Source organism: Lepus europaeus, chromosome 16 (genome assembly GCF_033115175.1).
Source record: "Lepus europaeus isolate LE1 chromosome 16, mLepTim1.pri, whole genome shotgun sequence".
Taxonomy (NCBI): Eukaryota; Metazoa; Chordata; class Mammalia; order Lagomorpha; family Leporidae; genus Lepus; species Lepus europaeus.
The window spans coordinates 75,666,609-75,692,463 of record NC_084842.1 but is presented as its reverse complement, the minus strand read 5'-3'; the positions used below and the strand labels follow the sequence as shown (position 1 = coordinate 75,692,463).

General features: G+C 40.4%; 2 protein-coding genes across 9 annotated transcripts in view; one reads left to right on the top strand and one right to left on the bottom strand.

Annotated features, from left to right (window-relative positions):
- PACRGL (parkin coregulated like) overlaps nt 1-2,396 on the top strand; it is a 42,573-nt gene extending 40,177 nt beyond the window's left edge. For all 6 annotated transcript variants that reach the window (XR_009868175.1, XM_062212802.1, XM_062212805.1 and 3 more), the window contains one exon: nt 368-2,396. Coding sequence is in view for 1 of the 6 variants with exons in the window: in XM_062212805.1 (XP_062068789.1) it covers nt 368-400 (33 nt within the window). In the remaining 5 variants the exon portion in view is untranslated. The remainder of the gene's footprint in view (nt 1-367) is intronic.
- KCNIP4 (potassium voltage-gated channel interacting protein 4) overlaps nt 1-25,855 on the bottom strand; it is a 262,017-nt gene that overhangs the window by 2,038 nt on the left and 234,124 nt on the right. For all 3 annotated transcript variants that reach the window (XM_062212806.1, XM_062212807.1, XM_062212808.1), the window contains exons 3-5: nt 21,222-21,291; nt 14,028-14,098; nt 1,853-1,960 (exon numbers count right to left, since the gene is read on the bottom strand). In XM_062212806.1, coding sequence (XP_062068790.1) covers nt 1,853-1,960; nt 14,028-14,098; nt 21,222-21,291 — 249 coding nt within the window. The remainder of the gene's footprint in view (nt 1-1,852; nt 1,961-14,027; nt 14,099-21,221; nt 21,292-25,855) is intronic.

Below are 25,855 nucleotides of genomic sequence, written 5' to 3'. Positions count from 1 at the left end.
ATTTTTCTTTGATTCATTAGGTAATTGGTTGTTCCAAAGAAAAGATAGTAAGTAGCTTTCTGCCTTAAAAGCAGCAGAAGTAGAAAGTAAGAATCAATTCAAATCTTGGTTTTAAAGTGAAGCAAATTCTCACATATGTAACATTTTCAAGAAAAGAATATTCTGGTTTAATATTTGAGTTCCCATAGAGTATCTTTGTTTCATTGAGTTAATTTATATGTTGACTATCAATTTTCATTTACTGACAGTAAAATATACATCATACATTAAGAGTAAAATAAAGACTAAATAAAGCAAACTTCTGCTTATAATTGAGGAGTTCAAAACTCATTAGGATTCTCATTGTTGTTTTTTTTTTTCCACTCAGGCTTTAACTAAAGAAGTCTTTCATGAAGACTAGTGAAAATATTATGACACCTGAGAACAAACACCTTGACTTTTTAAAGAGTAAAACAAAAATTAGTTGGTGCCTTGTTATTTGGAATGTTACATGAGTAAAAATATTGAAATACTTAATTATCAGATTTATTGTTTCCTTCATATTGAAGTTTCACTTAAAAGGCTTCTGTATTAGGTTGATTTATATGTTTGTATGTGTATATATATGTGTGTGTATTTATACACACACATACTTTTTAGAGTATTCTCATAAATTATAAAGTAGTGTTGATTTTGTAAAACCTTGTAAGGTATTTTGAGTATAGGTAAGTAACAAGCACTTTGATACAATTCATGCTGTGTGGTACCTATAAGTAGTAAGCAGAACATGTTTGTGTTAATCATAGAGTTCAAAAGGAATTTAAGGGACTATAAATAGTATTTCTGAAGCTCTTGGATGTTAAATATTCATGGTATACCAATATGTAAGAAACATTAACTATTCAGGATATGCCCTATTTGCATGTACACTTAATATTCATGAGGTCTTCTGAACCCATTGGTGATACCCATTCTGGCCCCATAGATCTCCTGGTCACAAAGCATAAATAAAACCTGTGACTATTTATCAAGCTATAGGTGTGATCAGGTTCACTTGTCTCTGTCTCTGTAATAGAGCAGCCACAGACCATTAGCCCTGCAATACTTGTTTTCTGTGAGGCCCCTTGGTCAAAATTTAGCTGTGGGGAAAGCTAGTGATGGAAAAAGAAAGGCCATATGAATAGTGAACCAGGATTTGGGTGGTGGAGTCTTTCAACCCTACCTTCACCCTATTCAAAGAGAGGTTAACTTATCCCATTTCTTTCCCTTTGTTCTTTGACTGTTTCAAGTTGATTTAGCCAACTCTGTGATAGGAGCATCTTAATTCGGTATGTGAACCTTCTTTCTTGGATAGCCAACCAGGAATCATATTTGGGAATTCTACAATTGCAGCAGGTTGCTCCACTAGGCACAGGGTCATAGCATCATCCATATGATAGTGAAATTGTTTCCATATGGATGCCATCATAAAGGGAAAAGAAAACAATTTCAGGTCAAGGATTCTAATAGGGTGGGATGTATTTTCTTCCTGCTTGACTCCAACCAAAGACTTTCTTCCATTCACAGTATTATGAAGATGCCAGTAGATACAAGTTTTTGTGTGTGTGTGTATTTTATATAAAGGTGGTGTCAAAAATATTCATGGAAAAATGGCATTAAAAGATAATGTGAATATTGAAGCCTCCTTGTATTTATGTTGGAAATTCACCATAAATTATACCTATCCATTCCAAAGTTTTTATATATCTTTCACTGCCACATAAAATGTTGTAGATTTCCTAAAAAAAAATTCAAGTTAATACTTGCAATTGCTTACTATTTTGAAGTTAAACAAAAACAGTGAGCATAGCTATTTTAGTGAGGCATCTCTTACTTCTTTAGTGATGTAGCCGTCTTTATTTATGTCATACAAATTAAATGCCCAGTTGAGTTTTTCTTGAACTGTCCCCCGGAGCAAAATGGAAAGACCTTTGATGAAATCCTAAAAGGAAATAAAAGTGAAAAAACAATTCGATATGACATTTCTTAAAAAAAAACTGATAAAATCTTCCACATGAAACACGGTCACAACACATTGAATTTTGTACATTTTAGCAAAATGATGAATGTGTTCTTGGTTGTCTCTGAGATGCATTTTTTTTTTTTTAAAAGAAAATCAGTGGTGAGTTGAATCCCCAGATGCAGAACCTGTGGATGTGGAGTGCTGACTATATTTAGATCATTCTGTTACTATTGAAAATGAGATCTTTTAGTCTATATACTCCAAATTTAGTTATGTTTCCATATGTGAAAGCTATCAATGTTTATATAACTTGTCCCTTGCTGATTTACTGAGTATTCCTATTGTATGTTGTATTTACTCCTGGGATTTTCATGAATGCAATCATGAAAATTTATTTTCTGCAAATAAATTTATTTTTACCCCTAATTTTTGTTTATTTTCCTTTACCTAATTGTGTGGTCTAATACCTCTAGAACAATGTTACATAATAACAATAGATTATTCTTAATTTGTTCCTGAACTTAATGAGAATATATTCGTGTTTTTCCTTTTAACAGGATGTCGACTTTGATGAAACTAAAATAGTATACAAGGATTTCCGTTTTCTTGAAAAAATTTATCAAGAATGGCCATTGACGTTTTCTCTTTAGAAATGGAAAAGCGATTATCAAATTTACATAGAATTGCCAGGTAGTCCAAATTAATGAAAAAAAGTTGGAGGACTTATGTCCTAATATCAAAACTTAGTGTACAGAGTTACAGTAACCAGAACAATGTGTTACTGGCATTATAGCAGTGGAATAAAATTGAGAATCTTGATGTAAACCTAAACATCTGTGGCCAATTGATTTTTAATAGCAGTGCCAAGACCACTGAATAGGGAAATCACTGTCTCTTCAACACATTAGTATTGCAGAACTGGATAACCATATGGACTGTACTTCCCATCTTCATTCAGGATGGAATACAGAGTAAGAACATTTCACAAGAAAGCAATAGAGAATTCTGTAGGCAGAAAGAAGCTCGTGAGTCAAGAGAAGAAAGCAATTCTCTAGGAAGGAATTGCTCCCTCCTGACAGAAGCCACTGCTGAGCCCTGAAGTCTTCATTAGACCAGCAACAAGAAAGTGTCACTAGTGACCGAAGTGAAAAGTTTCAGTGGAGTAGAGGGGCAGAAGAGTGGTTTCTAGCAGAGAACACTTATGGGCTGATCCTCCTAAGAATAGTTGATCCAGAATTCATGTTGATGAGTGGAGCTATGAAGAGAGGTCAGTTTCCTAAGCTGACAAGGAGGAAGAAGGAGAGACAGAATTCTCATCCATTGGTTCACTACCCACATGCCTTAACAGCTTGATCTGATTTTTGGTCAAAGTTGGGAGCCAGGAACTCAATCCATGTTTCCCATGCAGGTATTAGAAACTCAATAACGTAAGCCATCATAACTACCTCCCAGCAATCTGTCAGAAGCCACAGCTGGAAATTGAAACAGATACTCTGATGTAGGCTGTGGGCATAAACTGCTAAGCTAAATGCCCACTCCTTAAAATATAGCACTTTTAAATAAAGTGAACTATCGTTTACCTTCCTAGTAAGCCCCCAGTTTCCATGTGTTATTCCCAGCTGTACTGTGGACACATACTCCATCTGTGGTTCTACTGATGGATCCATGACCTCAACAAAGCCAGAGAATCCAGTTTTATTCCTTTGGCCAAGGCCATTGATTCTGACTGGCATCTGACCCAACCCAGTCTAAGACTAACAGTGATCCTCTGGACTCTCGGGCTCTTCTTAGGTTTTCTAGAACACACATATATCTTTCCTCCCCTGTTCAAAGGAACAGTCAGGAAGCCTGCAAGCTGTTGGCATTTTCTTAACCGTAAGGGTTGGAAGGGAGCTGTGGCACAGTGGGTTAGGCTGCCTTTGGAGAGCCTGTATCCCACGTCAGAGTGCTAGCTCAAGTCCTGGTTACTCTACTGCTGATCTGGCTCTCTACTCTGAAGTTCCTCTGAAGCAGTGGGTGATAGCTCAAATTCCTGAGTTCCTGCCACCCATCTGGGAGTCTTTACTGGAGTTCCTGGCTCATCCCTGGCTGTTGCAGCCATTTAAGGGAATGAACCAGTGAATGGCAGATCTCTCTCCCTGACTTCACCCGCCCTGCCTTAGGGTGGGAGGAAGGGAGACAGAAAGAAAAGAAAGATTCAGTAGAGAACCATGCATGTATGTAGTCTATGTCTAATTTTATGTTTAGATAGTTTCATACGAGGTTTTTTTTTGTTTTGTTTTTTGTTTTTTAAAATTTTTTGACCGGCAGAGTGGACAGTGAGAGAGAGAGAGAGAGAGAGAAAGGTCTTCCTTTTGCCGTTGGTTCACCCTCCAATGGCCGCCGCGGTAGGCGTACCACGCCGACCCGAAGCCAGGAGCCAGGTGCTTCTCCTGGTCTCCCATGGGGTGCAGGGCCCAAGCACTTGGGCCATCCTCCACTGCACTCCCTGGCCACAGCAAAGAGCTGGCCTGGAAGCGGGGCAACCGGGACAGAATCCGGTGCCCCAACCGGGACTAGAACCCTGTGTGCCGGCGCCGCAAGGTGGAGGATTAGCTTATTGAGCCACGGCGCCGGCCTTCATATAAGTTTTTAAGGTTTAGTTTCTATGGCATGGGCTAAATTTGAATGGGGTAAACTTCCACATTGAGTGACCTACTAAAAATATGTGAAATACACTATCAAGTACCAGCTGAAGTTTATATCTGATTGGAACTGATAAAAGATATTAAAATGTCTGAAAAATAATAAATATATTTTTCAAGATCTAACTATCATGAAAGAGAGATACCTAAATTAATAAATTACTGTATGGGTAATTAGTATCTAGGAAGGTGATTTTGGCAACATTAAATTAGAAGGGCACTCTGGTTTAATCTCACCATTAAAAATTCATTACTTCTTAACCAAAAGATATTTAATAAACATACTTTTGTTCATAATCTTGGAACTTGGTATAAAAATGCAGGAAATTGTCCCTGGAAAACCTGATATCCCTATTGTTTTTCATGATACATGACTATAGTGCATATGAGCATAAATTATATAGATCACATACAAAAATACATGTAATTATATATTACACTGTATGTATAAGGTTATATACACTTTTCCATATCACTGGAAATCTATTGCGACATCTAAATACATGTTCAGTTGAACCATATGAAATTTCTGATATTTAGAAAAGCCAAAGTAGAAACTTCATATAGTTTAAACTAATAACATGATCACAATGGCTTTTGAAAATTTTGAACCAGAAACCACAAGCATTACAGTTTAAGTGACAGCCTGGTACACACACATTCATACATATAAACATACACACTATTATTATTACTCTGATAAAGCCATTTCTCTTCAGTTATTTATTTTACATATTCTGGTCATTAATCTCTAATTTCACCACCTACTAATGGTTGCAATCTGAAATTTGCAATATTGCTTGGTTATATGGATGAATCACAATTTATCTACCTACTACTTCCTATTTTTAGATATGTAAATTAATTTTTCTTTTATTATAAATGATGCCATGGTAAACCTTTTCCTGTCATTTTGACTGACTTCATTGGAAAAATGTGGAATTACTGGGGTATAGGGCCTGGGAACACTAAAATCCAATGGTAGTGATTACTACATTTGTTTAGGGATCCTGGTTAATATCTGTTCAGTTTCCAAAAACCAAAATCTCTCCCCCTTCCAGACAGTATTCCTAGATATTTAACTGTGTACCTTGTATTAGCCAGTGCCAATGCCTAACACATTTCACATCAGCCTCACATACCACAGGGGATTTTTTGTTGTCTTAATGGTATAGAAGGAGGCTCAGAAAATAAGTAACTGAGCCAAGGCACCCAGCAAATGAGCAGCAGAGCTGGAAATTGAACCCGGACATTGGACTCAAAGCCCAGGCTCTTGATGGGCAGAGGAGGTGGTGGTGGGGAGTAAGGGAGGAGGGAAGAAAGAGATATAGAGATGGATGGATAGGTAGGTAGGTAGGTCTTCCATGGTTTACCTGGCTCACTCCCTGAATGGCTGCAATAGCCAGCTGGTCCAGGCCAAAATCAGGAGCCTGGAACTCCATCCTTGGCCATCTTCTGCCTGTGCTTTCCCAGGCACTTTAATAGCAATCAGAGAAGCTATGAATTGGACTCTAATATGGGATGCTGGTGTTTTAATCAACAGCTTAACCTACTGCACAGTGACAGTCCCCTAGGCTCTCATTTGAACCAGGACTGGAGTGATAGGCTGTGATTCTACAGAACAGTCTGATACAAAATAGGCTCTCCATCTTTTTCTGGCTCTGTAGTACATAACTGGGTTACATAATAACAATTTAATTATGAATGGCATTATAGAATATTTAGAGGTGCCAGGATTTCATAATTTTTGCCATAAAATGACATTTAATAAACAAGTCAGAAAATGTCTTAACTTAAAAAGAGAGAAGAGTCATTATATGAATATATGTGTGGATAAGAAAGCTATAAGGAGGCAAGAGCAGTTAAAGGAGAATCTCAACAGCTACATATCCAGGAACATTGGGTGGGTGAGACAGAGATTTTAATTCTCTGACCTTGAACATATGTTAACTGGGATCACTAACATTAATCACTAATGTTAATTGGACATTTTTTGTGTGCCAGGCACTTTTCTAAACTCGGTAGATCCGTGTTTAACCTTAAAAGCAGCCTCAATGGCACTATATTGAAGGGGCACAAACACCAGCTGAACTCCAAATGGCCAAAACTTAAAGAATTTCAGCAATCAAATAAATAAGGTCATACTGGTTTATGCCTTAAAGTATAAACATCCATGAGTTCATACAAGTATTCTGATGTTATCAGGTTAATCACTGTTTTATCCTTCTTATATTCCTCCAATCTCTGACTTCTCATTCTCTCTTCTCCCACCCCACTCTCCTTCCTAGGTCATCAGTGCATTATAAATCCTTTTGATTGTCTGTACTCTTGATATTACATGATAAAAATGGCACTGCACCTCTGTGGTCTTCCTCCCCCGACACAGTACCTCAGTCTAAGCACAAGAACAGTATGAGACACTTCCCAGCTGGGGAACCTTGTACAAAATACTTAATACTTGTCACAGCTATCAAGGCCACTGGAAACAGGGAAGTTTGAGAAACTGAGTCAAGAGACATTAGTACCACTGCAACATGGATAGGCTCTCAGAGCCTGGTCAGAAAGAGGACATTCAGTAAAAACTAAGGTAATCTGCATACAGTGTGGGCTTTAATTAATGTGTTCATTAGTTCATTAATTTCAACAAATGTATCATACTCAAACGGGAAATACCATAAGGTATATCAGGACTCTGTGCAAGTTTTCTGTAGAAGTAAAACTGGTTTAAAATTCAAAGGCTGTTTAAAATGTGAGCTTAAAAAAAAAAAAAACTAACCTTCTCACACAGCAGAAACATATTGCCTGAATTTCTCTAGTGTGTCCTACAATAAGCTGTTTCCTCGAGTTTAAGTAAACAGTAGCACCTGTGCTACAGGGGTTTCAAAGGCCTTTCCCATAGGGACCACAGCACATGTTCAACAAGAGCAGTTGTGGGCACAGGAGCTAGCTATATATAGGCAAGCTTATAGGATAGGATGGGCCAGAATGACAGGCAACGAGCAGCTAGAGCAGATGCACCCGAGCTCATCCTTGGCATCCCGATAAATACTGGGGTGTGACCCAGGTTAAGAGCCCTTATGGAAGAGCAACTGGAGTTTTAGAAATTAGTCATCAGGGGTAGGCTTTTGGTACAGTGATTAAGACACCCCACTTGGGAGGCCTGTATCCAATATCAGAATGCCTGGGTTTGAGTCCTGACTCTGCTTTCAATGTCAGCTTCCTGCTAATAATGTATGTGCTGGAAGGCAGCAGGTGATGGTTGACTACATGAGAGACCCATATTGAGTTCAGGGCTCCTGGTTGTGGGCATTTCGGAGTGACCAGCTGGATGGAAGATTTCTTTCGTCTCTCTGCCTTTCAAGTAAATAAAAAATAATTACAAAGGTAATTTTTAAAATTTATTCATGAAACTGTGAAAACCTAAGTCCCTCCACAACAAGTGTGTTGTTTCTTTTGTTCACTGAGGTCAAGAATGTTCGGAACATAGCAGCACCCAATAAATGTTCAATGAGTGAAATGAAAAGGTATCTGAAGCTCCATTTCACTTTCCTTCCAAATGAGAGCAGAGCTCCTTGGAGTGGTAGCCAAACAGTAATAGATTTATGTGACTAGGAGGGAGAGTAGGGTGGGAGAAGAGAGAATGAGAAGTCAGAGATTGGAGGAATATAAGAAGGATAAAGCAGTGGTTAACCTGATAACATCAAAAATTCTATACCTGTTAGAAACTCTGACTTAAATAATTCCTCCTGATGTCTGACATTTCAAAAGAAAATAGATGTTTACTTTGACAAATGACTTGTCCTAGAAAGGAAGTTTGCCCATATCCATAACTGGTTTTTTCTCAACACTGATTAGCAAAGGCATGACTCCTGGGATTTGTAATGTGCCCAGTGCACAGAAGCCAGAGTGCTATGTACAGTTTATTCTGTGTGAATTGCATTGTCAGTGAATGGTGTTTGTTTACAGCTCTGAATGGTAATGACTCTGATGTCTTCAGTTCCCTGTGCTCAAGTAGGATTATCCCAGAATTGCTCCAAAGAATAAGTGTATTTTAACTCAAACTCAATAACCCAGTTAAACTTGCTATTTGGGAAGTGCACAGTGGTGTGTATTATGTCGATGATGCTACCTGAAGATGCTAACTGTTGAAATGATTAAAAAGATAAAGGGTTAACTGTGCAGCCTACAATTATGTCAGCAATTAGTGATATATGTAGATGGGATAGATTACCAAACCGAATTATCAAAATCGGTTATAATTCTTAGTAATCAAAGCATAGAATGCCATCCTAGATATCTAGCAAACATGTGGCTCAGTCTCTCCCTTGATGGGAGGGAGTCTATTGTGATGGTGAAGAATGTGATTGGAAAACCGTGTTCCAAGGGGCAGACATGACCCACCACCTGTTCTTGAAAATAAAATGTTACTGCAATGCAGCCATGCTTCTTTGCTTGGAGATTGTCTGTGCCACTATTGCGCTACAACTGAGAATTCAGTGGGTTTTACAGACTGTAGGGTCCACAAAGCCAAACGTATTTACTGTGGGGCCCTTTACAGAAAAGTTTTCTGACCCTCAGTTAAAACCATGTTTGTTTGTTGTTTTTTCTTTATAAACATTATTTACTTGAAAGGCAGAGTGACAGAGGAGGGGAGTGGGGGGGAGGAAGGGAGGGAGGGAGATCTTCCATCCACTGCTTCACTCACGAAGTGCCTGCAACTTCCAGGGCTAGGTAGGCCAAAGTCAGGAGCTAGGAAATCTAACCAGGTCTCTCACATGAGTGGCAGGAACCAAGGTACTTGGGCCATCCTCTGCTTCCTCCCAGGCACATTAAAAGTAACAAGAATGCAAACTTGGCACATTGGTATGAGATGGTGATGTCCTGAGTAGCAGCTTAACCCACATTGCCACAATGACGACCCCAAGAACATAAGTTTTAGAAATGTATGCAGAGATGGGATTCAGTCCTTGTTCTGCCATTTACTTAGCTGAATGACTTTGGACAAGTCACTTAACCACTCTGTTTTAGGCTCATTATCTCTAATGTATAGCTAATAACACAAGTCCTTCATTTTTCTCTGTAATTTATAAAAACAATTTGTGAACTAAAAAAGGAACACTCATTAGGGGGGCTAGGAGAGTTGGTGCATTTTGCTGCCCAAACTCTTTTGGTGCTAAAATATAAACTGAACCGACATGAAAGTATTTACAATTATCTAGATTTATCTACATATCTGCCTATTCGCCTGTCATCTATCTCCTACCTATTACATTAAGCAGAGAACATGTAAGAGCCCAAATATTAGTGGCATTGCACAATATAAGCTTATTTATGATTGAATTGCAGTGACATGAGAGGGACGCAGCTCTCTTCCATGCAGTCATTCAGGGATATAAATTCCTTTCATGTTTGCTGCTAAGTTGGACTGAAATTTGTGACTGCACAGGCTCCATTGATGGGAAGAGAAAGGAGTGACACAATGTTACTTCCACCCATATTCCACTGATTAAAATTCAGTGATTGTCCCTCCTGAGAGCAGGAGAGACTGGGAATATATTTTAGCTATGCGGTCAGAATGACGAGCATGTAGACCTTGGTGGTCAGTAGCAGTCTCTGCCATGTGTCTTACTGTTGTTAACAAATAATACACATTTGGTGGCAGCACAGCATATACTCTGTATTACATATAATATTATCTACAGTATCGCAGTCATACAGCATGCAGGACTTGGCATGCAAAAATGCATCTGGTTTAGGTTGGGTTGTGGGATATGGGATTGGGATGTCTATGCTCACACAGGCAGAGTGGCACAGTTGCTAAGTAGTACAATCTAGGCCAGCCTGCCAGAGTTTGAATCCTGGTTCTGCCACTCTCCAGCTACAACCCTGGCAGGTTGTTTAACTTCCCTTTGAGTCCCTCCCTTGTTTTCTACATGGGAGATAATAACAGTACCTAGGGAGACTTAAGTAGTATATATAATTCACTCAGGACAAAGCCTTTTAAGAGAGCTTACCAAGAGTCAGCACAATTGGGTAAGCAGTATGTTATTTTTAAGAACTTAGGACAGTGACTGAGGCATAACAAAGCTTATTATAATTAGAGGCAGACATACACAGTGTCACATAGAGTTGTCATCTAGTCTTTGCTTGAATGCGAAGATCCAAGATTACTGTGTAAGGAGATTACCATTGTCAGTATTAATTGGCCTTGTTAGAAAAATCCAAATAATAACTGCTGTGATTAATATCTAATAAACACTGAGCACAAATTTGGTGGTAGGAACATAGCCTAGCCCTGTTTTACTGTTATTATCTTTTCATCGCATTTTCCCGGGAAGTAGCTTTAGTGATTGACGTTTTAAGGCCCCAAGGGTTTCAATATTCACCTGGGCTCTAACAGCTGCTTAGTGGCAAAATGAGGATTAGAATTAGATTGAAATTTATCTAAATCCAGAACCCCTCCTGCCTTATCCATTCTGCCCTTCAGATTTCAGCAACTTCAGTGGAAAACTCCCATTTCCATGTATGGTACAAGCAGAATGATCTTTTAGCCCCCGGGATGCAACTGCTACTCCAAATGAGTATGGTCATCCCCTGTTTCTGTATTCTGGAGACTTACCAGGAAGCTAGTCAGCTGAGAAAAATAACTTAAGTAGCCTACTTTCAAATTTGATTTTTTATTCAACTTAGTAATTTGTTTTCCTTTAGCAGGAAAGGCATTTTACCAAGATGTACGTCATGTATAAACATTACAACTTGTTTCCCAAATTATAATTAACATTCAGCACAATTACCGGTATTTTACATAAATACTAAAAGAGCAGTGTTCTGCATGGTCCCACGTATTAACATCAGACAATTTACATGTAAAATTGGATGTAAGGTACTGTAGGAAATTGATGGTGTATTTCTGATACATAAGTAGTTTCCAGTAATGAAATCACTAGTGGGTTTTGCCTTACTAATCCTCTGCAAATTAGCTGTAAAAGTCTTTATTACATGAACTGAAACTTTTGCCTTCTTTATTATAGCTAAATTAAGGCCGTGCTGGAATTCATCTTGATTCAGTGCAGCAAACACTAATGCAATGCTATCCTGGGGTGATCTAAGCTGCCATCAGTGGAAGAAAGGTTACAGGAGACTGTTACCAGGAAGGACACTGTCACGCTCTCTTCTCTCCCCCGACTAATTGCTGCTTCAACACCCAGGCTAGACTTGGCTGCCACATACAGTCCTAGTCCCTACCATCTCCTCAGCCACCGTCAGCTTCTATTCTCCTATTTCTTGATTATGCCAAATGACATCTGGGGTTCCTCGCCTGTTTGCATGAGGACAGAGTGTATGTGAAGAGTACCTTGTGTGTCTGGTAATGCTGCCCTGACAATCCCCACTGGAAGGCGGCTCTGTAGGTTGCACTTCCCTCACTCCACACAGCCCTGTACCCGGAGAGCTTCTCACACCCAAATTTAACTGTTCAGCCCCCAAACACGACAGAGTTTGCTGAAATGTAGTGCTACCGATGTCATGTTATTATCTTTAGAATCCCCTTCCATCCTCCTCTGCCGTGCCTGTGTCACAGTTGAGGTTTCATTGGCTCCCGTTTGCACTCTTGGAATAAATTACTGCTAATTGCACTCCGTGTTTCCAAGAGCTGCAGCTCTGATACACTAATGCCACTGCTGGAAATCCCTCAGGGAGTGCTCATCTCCTCCGAGAGAGTCCAGCCTCCTCAGCCCCGGATCCGGCGTCCCACGGAGGCTTGTCAGGATCCCTCCGCTGCCTCCTTCCCCTCTGCCCCGCGTGATTCTTGAATTTTGCCTTCCATGCTTCAGGTGCTTTACTCCAGTTTTCTCCTTGCCCAGGCGGCCATTATCTATTCCTCTTCTGCCTCCCTTCCCACTGCTTCCTGATCACCTCCTGCTTGCGCATCAGACTTGGTTAATCTGGGCAGACATCCTGGCTGCAGCCCTTTCCTCTCCTAGAACCCTCTCCAGGCTGTCTCCATTCCATGACTTGTTATCCCTCACTATGGCTGCAACGAACTGTCTCCTCCTGTACAAGCTGCAACTTTCCTCACTCCCCAAAAATGTGTTTCCCAGTTCCCTCATGCCCATACATACACACACATACAACACGCACTTTTATGTACAAGTGTGTGTGCATACACACCACCATCATTTTCACATTGTATTGTTCAAGAGAGACACTGGAATTACAAGGTAAAATAAGGGATAATTCCACTTCTCAGAAACCATGTGTAGACATTCAGAATACAATAACTAGGTGAGTTACCCATCCTGCCTATAGTTTTTCTTTTTCTTTTCTTTTCTTTTCTTTTTTTTTTTTTTTTTGACAGGCAGAGTGGACAGTAGAGGGAGACAGAGAGAAAGGTCTTCCTTTTTGCCGTTGGTTCACCCTCCAATGGCCGCTGCGGTAGGCGCACTGCGGCCGGCGCACTGCGCTGTTCCGATGGCAGGAGCCAGGTGCTTCTCCTGGTCTCCCATGGGGTGCAGGGCCCAAGCACTTGGTCCATCCTCCACTGCACTCCCTGGCCACAGCAGAGAGCTGGCCTGGAAGAGGGGCAACCGGGACAGGATCGGTGCCCTGACCGGGACTAGAACCCGGTGTGCCGGCGCCGCAAGGCGGAGGATTAGCCTACTGAGCCACAGCACCGGCCCCTGCCTATAGTTTTTCTAAAAATAAAAGGAACCAGTCTTCACAGCTAATCAGAATAGCTGCTTGGCTTATCCTTCTAACATTTAGGTGTAAATATATTAATATGTAACTTGCTGGGTACTATATGAATTTCCTGAATGACGTAACTATATGATGCTATGTGAATATCCAGGGCTTAGTTCATTTTGGTAAATATTTATACACAATATCTCATAAATAAAGTTGCATGCCTTCTATACAGACCACTTTGTGATTAGAGGTTTCATTGTGAAGTTGTCAGGCTGGTGGAAATGGCACTATTCCATATTAATGCCTCACTGGGCCTTTCAGAGCAGGTGCATTGAGTTTTATCATCTTCCTGTTCCCAAGGCCTACTACAGGAAGGCCCAAGTGGCCGCCAGTAAATGTTGGCTCAATCAACAATCAATTTGACTCCTGAGATTGTTTGCATTCAGTTGAGGATAGGGCTTTTCCTTGTATGTACAGTTACAAGGTACTGGAAGATAAACTAAATGTAGCTTGTAATTTGTTTTTTGGCAGTTCAGTGAGGAGTAGGGAGTGTTCTTGGGCTTTTATCCCCTTGCTCAAAGTTTATAAATCACCCAACTCAAATTTTTCCACGAACAGCCTATGTCATCACTTAACAGTGCCTAAGTTAAACATTATAAAAGTTGGGTATTACTTACCTCAAAACTCACAGCTCCATTGTGGTCTGTATCAAATGCATTGAACAGGAAATGTGCATATGTTGTAGAGTCTGCAACATGAAATGTAAATATCATTAATTTGTGTTTAAATGACATAGATAAGCTTGCCTATTAGGGCCAATTCTCATTTAATTTAGGAAAATTACCTACACGTGCTTTATTTAATCAGCAAGCAAGCGAGAATGAGAGCGTGAGCAAGAGAGCACTAGCTTACTGGTTCAAGCCTCAGATGTCCAGAAGCCAGGAACTTAACCCAAGGCTCCCATGGAGTCAGAGGAACCCAACTACTTAAGCCATAACCTGCTGCCTCCCAGGATGGGCACTAGCAGAAAGCTGAACAATAAACAAAATGGGGACTAGGACCAGGCACTCCAACATGAGAAGTGGGTTTCCCGACTAGCATCTTAATTGTTGCACCAAACATCCACCTCTCCGCCTCCTATAGCTTGTGTTTTCTTCTCAATTGCCCACCCTCTCCTAGTAGAATACTGGAAATTGAGGTTCTTAGGAATGTTGTTGGTGGGAGCTACACTGGATGATGACACCAATACCAACACTGGAATGAGTAATTGCTCCACAGGTGGGTATGGGGATTGAGACATTCTGGAAACTGCTTAGTGCTTGGCAGAGACCATCTCTAGAAGTAATAAATATAAATGTACAAATAATGAGATAAAGATGAGTTGGTATTATTCAAGTTTCTGTCATTAGTACTTTCATGATTTTACAAATCATGATATGGATACTGGAACTCAGGGAGGTTGAGAAATGTACCCCGAGTCATACAGCCATCAGGGAATAGATCTCAGACATGAACTCTACTCATTCTGAGATCCATGCTGGCCCAAAGCCAGAAAGTTGGCTGATGGGCTTGGGACATTGGTAATATGGGACATCTTTCTGGCCTGTTGAAAGGGAGTTGTTTGGTCCTAAAGATCCTCAGCTGCATGCATTTGCCTGCAGGGGAAACCTCCATTCTCTCTGACTCTGGGTGAGATAGGAGACGCTGGGTATTGGTAGACAGGTACTGCTGGCTCCCCCAGCACCTCTGTTGGATGCTGTCCAATGACACTGAAGTCCTCTGAAATCTGGCATTTTCTCTGAATGTGCTTCTAAGAGATTTTTCTTTTACTGTTTCTCTTTGTCTAATCTCTGAACATTATGCCTTTTAATTTTTTTTTTTTTTTTTGGACAGGCAGAGTGGATTGTGAGAGAGAGACAGAGAGAAAGGTCTTTCTTTTTGCCATTGGTTTACCCGTCAATGGCCGCTGCGGCCGGTGCACTGCACTGATCCGAAGCCAGGAGCTTCTCCCGGTCTCCCATGCAGGTGCAGGGCCCAAGGACTTGGGCCATCCTCCACTGCCTTCCTGGGCCATAGCAGAGAGCTGGCCTGGAAGAGGGGCAACTGGGATAGAATCCGGCGCCCCAACTGGGACTAGAACCCGGTGTGCCGGCGCCGCAAGGTGGAGGATTAGCCTGTTAAGCCACGGCGCCGGCCATACGCCATTTAATTTTAAAAGATGTTTTTTTCTTATATCCTTAGTCTCCAGCTTTAATTTTTAAGTGTTTCTGTGCTGGGCCCTTGATTAAATTTACGTGATTATTTAAAATGTTCCATCTCATGAGTGTTAGCCTTTTATCTTAACCTTTCTTATCTTTTCATAAAAGATATGGTAACCTTTTAGCTCATTGGCCCTAACCTTTTATCTTCTGTTTAAAATCTCATCTGTTTCTATTTTATGACTTTTAACCTTTATTTTTATTGGGATTTAATGTAACTTCTGTTCAGTTTTTACTTTATGAATTGCTATTGAAAGGCTATCAAGAAGCTAGTCATATATGGCAGGAATTGCAGAATTGTCCTCCCCGAATAAGAGAGGTCAGAAGTCATCTCTCACAGCTCCCAGGGCCCATGGCCTACTTATGGATTGATTTGCATGAAGGCATCATGCCAGTTGTTACTGGTATTGAAAGCTGTACTTTTCTTCAGATTGTTCACTTAGTTTCTCAAAATGATGGAAGCTTTTTCTCTTACCTCTCATCTTTAAATACAACATATAAAATCACTCAACACTATTTTCAGTGACCTAATCAGGTACTATTGTTTGCTCTAGATATTATGTAAAACCATTATTTCTAGAGTAAGTATGCATCTAGAATTGATGGCTTACAGGGAGAAATCCTCCTGGATATATAACCAAGGTTTTAATTGCTGTCAGTTGAGTGCTAATGTAGGGAAGTGCCACTGTACAGTTGTTCAGAATCGGCAGCCTATCTTTATTTGCAAAGTTGTTTTGCTTTCACTGGTACTTTTCTACAGTCTTATTTAGTGCCATATGGAGAGGTGACTGGATGGGCATTGTGTTAAGCCTATTTTCGCTCAGAAGAAAAGATATTTTGCATATTTAATAATAAATTTCATGAAGCAGGTCTATTGCTATGCTGTTTACACAATCAGTGTAAATACCTTAGCAAGCAGAGCTCACCATGCATAATGGCTGAGAACAGTGCCTGCAACTGTTTAAAACACTTATAAAACCAGATAACATGGGCATATGATGGTCATTATTCTCCTCACATGGGGTTCTGCTAGCTACATCATCTGATGTAGCTCTCTGCTATGGCCTGAGAAAGCAGAAGATGGCCCAGGTGTTTGGGCCCCTGCACCTGCGTGGGAGACCCGGAAGAAGCTCCTGGCTCCAGATTAGCCCAACTTCAGCCATGTGGCCATCTGGGGAGTGAACCACTGGATAGAAGACTTCTCCCTCTCCCTGTCTCCCTGTCTCTCTGTCTCACTGTCTCCCTCCCTCTCTCTCTGCCTTTCTAACTCTGCCTTTCAAATAAATACATAAATCTTTAAAAAAAAAAGAAACTGAGTTGAGGCACCTAAAGACACATGGTAACTTGACATAGAAGGATAGAATCCACAGAACAGAAAATGTTAGTAAAACCTAAGGAAATCTAAATAAAGTATATTTTTTAAAAAACCTGATACTCTAACGCTCCTACTGTATATGAGGTTGGGAAAGTATTACCGTAACCATACATGCAACAGCATCAACAAGCCATTTAATCCTGGCTCACTGTGTGGTCAGCTTCCTTTATCCCTGCAAACAAGAGGCTTCTTTTCATCCAGTTGTGCTGATATCCAGGCACCAAACAAGTGCTTTGTAAACTGTCTCACTAACCAATAGAGAAAGCTAAGAGCTTGATACACTACAAATTGCATAGAGGGTTCTGTAGATAAGACAAAGCATTTTCCTGGAGCAAATGGTATCACTTCCCAGCCTTTTGGCCATTATCAAGTGTAGAAAACTGTGTGAGACATTGTGATTTACAGATCCATCATTGTTACTGTTCATAAAAGGAGAGACCTGTTGCTTTCAGACCATCAACATGAATAAGTGATGACCCTGGAAGCGTGAGGATGGCCATCACATGAATCTGCCTGCCATCAGAGATTATATTCTTCCTTAGGACATTTTCGCTTTTCTAGAATCACTGTAAGATACAATTTGTATGCTATTAATTTTTAAAATTGCATGTCATAATTCTTTAAGATATTTCACTTTTTTCAATGATGCCTGGTACTTTTAGATTTATGCATTCAATTAACATGAATAAAGAATTTTTAAGAGGGCAAAAGTGATTTTTCTCAAATCCCTCTGATTTTTTTAAAAAGAATCCTTTGCAAAGTAGATGTTCTCTGCTTAAGTGGGTATTTTATAACAAAGAAATTTTTATTTTCAAATACAGATAAACAGTGAGGGAGCTGTGTCCAGTTTGTACATGTAATTTTATTTAAAATAATCAAAAATAATGTAAATATTTTCATGTGTTGGTACTTTGATAAGCCTAGCAATTCATTGGCAGACATTCAGATATAAACATTGTTTTTCTTTAAAAAAATTTATGGGTTTAACATACTTCAGAAACAAGTGGTAGTACATGATACCCAAATTAATTGTTCAGAAATGCAGACATTGGACTGGTCACCCTCCTGTCATCAGATGCTATAGCCAGCACCACTCTGCTATGGACAGATGTCTGTGCACTGAAGGAGTGAGATGGAGCAGGATAGTGATCACGCATGGTGTATCTGAATCCGTGTAGTCACAGGACTCCCTGTGTTTTCTCAAAATTCTATTTTATTCTCTTAAAATACTATCTTGAATAAAGATTTGTTTTGACAAACCATGTGTGAAATTCCTAAATACTTAAAACCAACGAGTTTGAAAACCAAGAGAACTAAATATTTGGTATCTCTCTTAAGACAAATGGAGGAAAATAAAAATAAAATTTATTTTCTGGTTTGAAGCAGCTAATATTTGAGGGTCATATACTTTTCAAAATGCCTTTTAGCACTATTATTCCACTGTGCAGTCATAGCCACTGTGGGAGGGGCGGGTGTCACACACTCATTCGTTTACGGATGTAGGATCTATCAAATGATGTTATCTGTCATCTGTCCCTCAACCTCTGGATACAATATTAAACAGAAAAGCAAGAATTTTGCCCTTAGAATAGAGAATAAAATAACAATACAAGTAAAGTATCTATTATTAAATGGTCTTGAGTGCTGAAGGGAAACAAAGCAGGAGAAGAAGTGGGGAACGTTGGAGGGATTGCGGTTTAAGATACGGTGGCATTGAAGAACGGCAGAGGTGGTAAGAGATTATGAAGGATACTGGGAGAAGACAATTCCAATCAAAGAAAACAGCAAATTCAGTTGTCCAATGGCAGAAACGTGATTGATATGTTGGCAGAATGGCAAAGAGGCCAGTGTGGCTGGCGTGGAGTCAATTGAGGAGGAGAATGGTGAAGACAAAAAGCAGAGAGAGCATAAGAAATCAACGGCCATGACGATCAGACCACAGTATGACGAAGGTTGTGGCTTGTGCTCTGGTGAGATGGAAGATTCTGAGTAGAGCAGTCACATGACTCGGCATCCATTTTAATGGGATCAGTCTGCCCCGTTTGAGAACAGACTGTGACTGGGAGAAGGGATGTGAGGTTCAGATCAGTTCAGAGGTGACTGGGTTTCTTTGGCAGGAGATGGTCATGGCTGTTTAGGTGGAAAGCAATTAATACATGTGACGACAAGGTTAGCGGCAAAGTCAACTGTTCATTACCAGACTGTGAATCTCTGTTGGGCTTTCCATTCTCAGACTCCTTCCCAAATATGTCTCTTGCCTAAGACCCCACGAGCATCTCACCTGTGACTTGTCCAAACCCAGCATCATTAGCCCATAACCAGACAGAATCCTGGAAGTCACCACGAATCCTTTGTTCCCTCTCTATAGTTACTCCCCCTCTCTGCCCCATGGAAAGTCAAGTAATCACTTAACTGCCATTTTTGTAATCTAAAGGTGTCTGTAATCTGTCCCTGCTCCCTGGTCCTATTCTGTATGACCTAGTTAAACACCGTATTGTTTATATTCTCCCTGAACTAGTCTCCAAATTACGCAGTATGTCCTGCCTCACGTTAATCTTCCACAGAATTCTCAGCTGAATGTATACCACACACAAATCTGACGACCACAGCTCTGAGTACAACCCATTAGGGGATCCGCATTACCCCAAGGATAAGGTCCCCATTTCTTAACTTGCCATCTATTGCGCTCTAGGACATTTCACTCTGTATCATGCGCTCTCTATCCCAGCTACACACAGAATCCTGGCAGCTTCTTACACAAAGGCCATCTTGGATACCATGCTCTGCACATTTGCGTCTGCTCCATTTGCCTAGAATGTCTAGTACTGCCTTTTAAAGATACGATAGAGAAGTAAAAAGCTATTTTCTCTGTAAATGGACCAACATCTCTGCCTCCTGGTTTCCATACCTATAAAGTAAGAAAGGGGCCATTATGGTACAGTGGGATAAGCTGTCACCTAGAACACCAGCATCCTTTGTGAGAGCCTATTTGCATCCTGGCTGCTGCAATTCCAAACGAGCTCCCTGCCAGTGTGCCTGGGAAGGCTACAGAAGATGGTTCAACTGTTTGGGCCCCTGTCACGCACGTGGGAGACCCTGATGAAGCTCTTGGCTTCCCTGGCCATTGCAGTCATCTCAGGAGTGAACTGGAAGATGGAAGATTGGTGTGTGTGTGTCCTTCTCTCTTTGTAACGCTGGCTTTCACATACATAAATCTTTTAAACAAAATAAGGAAGGTCACAGAGTTATTAGATGGTGAGGGGTGAGGCCTCTCAGGGCCAGGCACACGTTAGCTGCCTCTGGAGGGCATCTGCATTAGGTCGGGTTCAACTAACCTGGAAAGGAAAGTGCTTTTTATTTCCTCCCTGTTCTTCAGCTGTTCTAATTATGCCTACCCTGGGTCTCATAATACAATTTTTTGATCTCCATCGTCACACTTGTACTTTATATTGACCTTGTCAATCTGCTATACTACACACAGCATACATTTGGGTGGAGATCCCGTCATTTTTATTACAGTATAAGCATCTTACACAAAGCTGGGCACACAATAGGCTGTGACACATTTGAGCTGAGCATCTGCTGAGTTCCCAGAAAAATTTACAAGGTTCAAAAACAATTCTGTCCCTTGGCTCATCTGTAATATATGTATGTCATCATTATGCTATCCTTGTGTTGATGTTAATTGTCTCAGATGATGGAGTCAGAGAGTTACTGAAAGGGACAGGAACAGTAGAGGTGAAGCTAAAGAAAAATCTAGGTTATAACCCAGATCTGCCACTTAGTCAACATGTGGCCCTGAGCAAACCGTTTAATTTCTCTAAGCCCCAGATTTCATACCTGTAAATTGAGGATAATTATATTTGTCCCATTTTTGAGAGTTGGGAGGATCAAATATGACCTCTACTGCATGTAGAAAAAAAAGCTTTGTGCCATTTTGAGGCCCCCATAAGAGTTAGAAAGTGGTAGGTACTTGAGAGTTATAGTACTGGGCACAATTTCTGTTGCAGAGCAGATTTTGTAGGTTACCAAAGACTAATCTCTTGAATATCTGATAATTTCAGGTACCTCACTTTTATGATACATTGAAAATTACATGCACTTGAATGCTGAACGTTAATTCTTTTACATAAAGATTAAAATTGCAGAGACATGCCATGAAAGATTAAACCAAACTCAAGATTGCAAGCGTAATTCTAATTCAGAGAGTATGTTAACAAGTCCACATTTGTACTTACCTCCCTGTGGAAAGAACTGTGAGTAAATCTCTTTGAAGGTTTCTTCATTAACAACACCACTGGGGCATTCCTAGAGAAAGTGGCAGGGAAGCAATATGAGCAAAGCATTCATAAAACTGATTTTTTTTGTGCACTGTGAAACAGAACTGCCTACGGTGCAAAGCTGCACCAAGAAAGTTAATCATCCATCCACTATTACAAAGAGAATAAAATTGCTCTATAACTTTTCTTCATTCCGTTTCTCATAGAATTTTTTTAAATTGTAGATGTAATTATCTTTGTCTATTGCATATCAGAGATCTAACATATTAAAAAACACTGCCTGTTTTAAGAACACATGTGTTTACTATCAATGAGTTAAGAAGAAATGGCATTGGAGATGGAGTTGTGGCCTAGTGAGTTAAACTGCTGCCTGCAGGCCAGCATCCCATATGGGTGCTGGTTCAAATCCAGGCTACTCCACTTCCTATCCAGTGTCCCTGCTAGTGTGCCAAGGAAAGCAACAGAGGACGGCCCAAGTGCTCAGGCTCCTGCACCCACGTGGGAGACCTGGATGAATCTTCTGGCTTCAGCCTAGCCCAGCCCAAGCCATTTGCAGAGTGAACCAGGGAAGATCTTTCTCTTTCAAATAAATAAAAATAATTCTTAAACATAAGTTTACATATAGCAGGAGTATCACAAGATGTATATAGTATGGAATTTGGTAGATCTTGGTTTTCTGGACTCTTGAAATTTTCTAGACCCACATAACCTTCAGGTCAGTGAGGAAATGACATTCTCCCTTTGGGCTGAAGGTATGTCAAAAAGCTTCAAGAGGAAACAGTTGCTCAGGAGTACATAATTATATGATTTTTTAACAAGTGACATTGGTTGAGGTAGGACCCCAAGATTTTTCTATTCCCAAGACCTACAAAGAAATAAGCCTGGACTTAATCAGTTCCCATCTTTGTCCATTCAAGCAGTTGCTGTAGATGGATGTAGACCTTGGGAACTGCATGGGCACTAGACTACTGACCTGGAGGGACTAGGCTAAGGCTAGCCTCATGAAAGTGAATTTGCCATTTTCTCTAAGGGAATTGAAATCGAAAATGTCAGGAAGATTAGCTTTGGTGCAGAAAATGAAATGGAAACAAATGGATCTTTGAGGCGAGGGAAAAGCTTTCTCCACTCACCAGTTATAAGAAGGGTAGAGTCAGAATTGAGAGATGCAGAGGCTTCTGGAGTGTACAGACTGATAATCACACAGTCATGCCACATGTGGGATGATAACTACATTGCAGGAGGTGAAATAATAAGCAATGCCCAGTCCTTGTGAGCACTTTCTTATGAGTAGTCAGTCCCATGTAACTTTGAACTCCCGTCCCTTCACTTGTCACTGCACACGCACACTACCCAGGATTCCCCCAGGACTCAGTTCACTGGGGGAGGGTCAATAGTATGACTTTTCCAAAAGGGCCGACTTTAGTCAAGAATTTCCTACGTACTGTACATTTGATACTGTCCCTGGGATCTTCACCAATCGTCTGTGCAGATCTTAAACTTCCCTTAGCCCTACAATCATCATTCTCTCACTAGTATATTGTTCTAATAATTTGGTCTTTATTCCTATAAGCCTGTCACTCAACTGTAATGTGTTTTATATGCAGAGTTTCTCTTTTCTCATTTGTTGGTTGGAAATGTAGGACCTGTGACACCCAAGCCATTTAAAATAATTTCAAGGGGAATTTTGGCTGACAGAGCTTGTCAACATGGTTTTATTCCATTTTGTCCTTGTAATAAACCCATTACTCAGGCAGTCAATGTGTCTCCATTCACAGAGGTAGAACTTGTGGTGCCAAATGTCCAAGCACCCGGCTACTCAGAAAGCCAGTGGAGAGGCTGCAAAGTGGGTCTGAGACATTCCAGGTCAGGGCAATGCTTCCTAATAGGAGACCTCTGTAGAAAAATGGTGACCTCAAGCAGCTAAGAAGATTGGAGCAAAGAAAAGACACCCTACCCTCCCAAAAAAAAAACTGGGCATGCAAACTGTAATGATTTATTTATATGGTGATTTGTTAGGTTAGAGGCAATGTAGTTGTTGATGCACAATTCTGAATGTTTGCATGAGGGTATTTTTGATGAAATTTATATTTAAATCAGTAGACTTTGAGGAAAGTGGATTTCCCTCTACAGTTATGGTAGACCTCATACAATCAGTGGAAAATCTGACTAGGGGAAAGATTGAGCTCCCTTATCAGGAGGGAATTCACCAGCAGACTGTCTTTGTAATTCTTCATTTCGAAATTTTATTTAAGTTATATACATTTCATGTATTTCCTATATAGAGATTCGGGAACATAGTGATACTTGCTGCCCATGCTCCCACCCTTCTTCCCCCTCTGAGCTCTCCTATTCCCACTCTTAATTTTTACAAAGCCTATTGACTCATCCTTCGCTCATCAGCAAGAATGCCTTTGGGTTTGAACTGCAGCTCTTCTTAATCTCCAGCCTGCTGGCATCCCTTCTCAGAGGTTGGGCTGGGCAAGCCTTCCCAAAATGAATTCTTTAATACGTTTCTCTCTTTTTCTGGAGAATCCCAGCTAATACATAAATGAATTAACACTGAACAAATACAACTCCACAAAGGAAAGAACATGGCATGTATGTAGCCCATTACTCCAGAGTTCGTATTAAATAACAATCTAGTTGGTAGAGCAGGCAGATTTTAAGAGCAAATGAACACTTTGCAGCTGGACCCACTCCTACGTGGAAATTGTGATTAATTAGCTATTTAACTCAGAGCCATCTGCATGGGATAGATAGGAGAGAGCAAATACCTGGTGTAACTCTCTGCCATCAGGTGGTAAATTTGGACAAGGTTGGAGCTGAAAAACTGCCTCCTAGTTACATTGATGCTGACGTGAGATGACGGTGGGAAATAATGAGACATCTGCACTCAACACACTCAGAACAGTCATCAGCTGCCTTCGGTCTCAAGATACATTTGATAGATATGTCTCATACTGTGAAATGATATCCAGAAATGGACCACATCACGTGTGTTTGTTTTGTGTTTAATCTCTGTGTGTGTCAGGCAAACCCCTTTCTCTCCCAGCTGAATGTTGCTACTCAACAGGAGGTAACTACCACTGGGTAAAATTGCCTTCATCCATCTCACATTCGTTACATTAATTTACATCTCTAAAAAATATATATTTTGTGCCTATTATACTACGAAGCCTTCTAGGAACAGGAAGTACAGCAACAAACAAGTCAATGCCCCGACCCTCCCGGAAGCTACTCCCAAATGGAGGAATACAGATATGCTTCGTTATTCAGGCTGCTAGTACAAAACACTAATGGCGTGGCTTATACACAACAGAGATCAGATTCCTACTGTTCTGCAGGCTGTGCCCATGAAGCCAGTAAACACAGTTCCAGTAAGGGCTCACTGATTCATAGATTGCACCCTCTAGCTGCGCTGTCCTGTGGTGGGTGCAGAGATCCAAGGATCTTTCTTACATGGCTCTAATTCCAATCATGAGGACTCTGCCTTCCTGACCTGATCTCCTCCTACAGTCCCCACCCCTGAGGATCATTGCCTTGAGGATCTGGATTTCAATATATGAATTCTGGGAAGTCACAACTGTTCAGACCATAGCAGAGACCAAAAACAAAAGACACTTTAAAAAAATCCAGAGAAGGATGATCTTTTATTTCTCTATTGAAACTAATGCATTTTTCTACCTCCAGGAGGGGAACATTAAAAAGACTTGATAAAATGTCTAGTAATTTACAAGATGATTCAAATGGTCTGTGAATTAATTTCTCATCAAATCTTTTGTGGAGTGATCTCTCCATCTACCCAACCAGAATGAAATTTAGCAGCAAAGGTTAACTATTGCTGCTCTCATGTTCCTAAAGAGACTGTATTGGAATTATTGCTCAAGTAACAGTCTTGGCTGAATGGACAGACTGATTGATGATTCTTCTCCTTGGAGTCAAGACAGAAAAGAGAGTAATACAGGCTTGGCCATCTTTACCAATCCCTGTAACTAAGCCATTTCACAGGAGAAAAGGAGCACTGAGCAGTGTGCAAGACAGGGCCCGGTCTTAGAGTAGAACATACCATTTCCATTTCCATTCCCATTCTGCCAGCTTGGAACCACCATGTCCACCACAGAGAACAAAAGAAGTCTGTGTGCCCAGGCAGAAGAACAGCTTGGTGATAAATACTTAGAAATGTCTGTCCCAGTGCTGTATCTGGAAGATGCTCGCAGTGTCTGTGCCCTCAGATAATTCTCCCACTTATGATTTCCCAGGCTCATCATCAACGTATTTAGCAATGAACTTTCTCCAAAGTATGGATTTGTTCATGAGGCTGTCACACGTAGATGGATCCATGAGTAGTTAAGTCTCCGGGTTTAGGGGGAGTGAGGAAAGCATCATTTATGTGTCTTTGAGAAGTTGCAGTATCTTCCTCTCTGATCTTACAGCTTCTATATTATGTTTTCCAATGACTTCTAGTTATGACAAATGGTTATTCTATCAAATTGTGCTTCTTACAGAAAAATTACAATACATAAAATCACCTATAACATATCTGTATGATGAGTTTGGACATTTATCAAAAAATATATTAATGTACTATACCA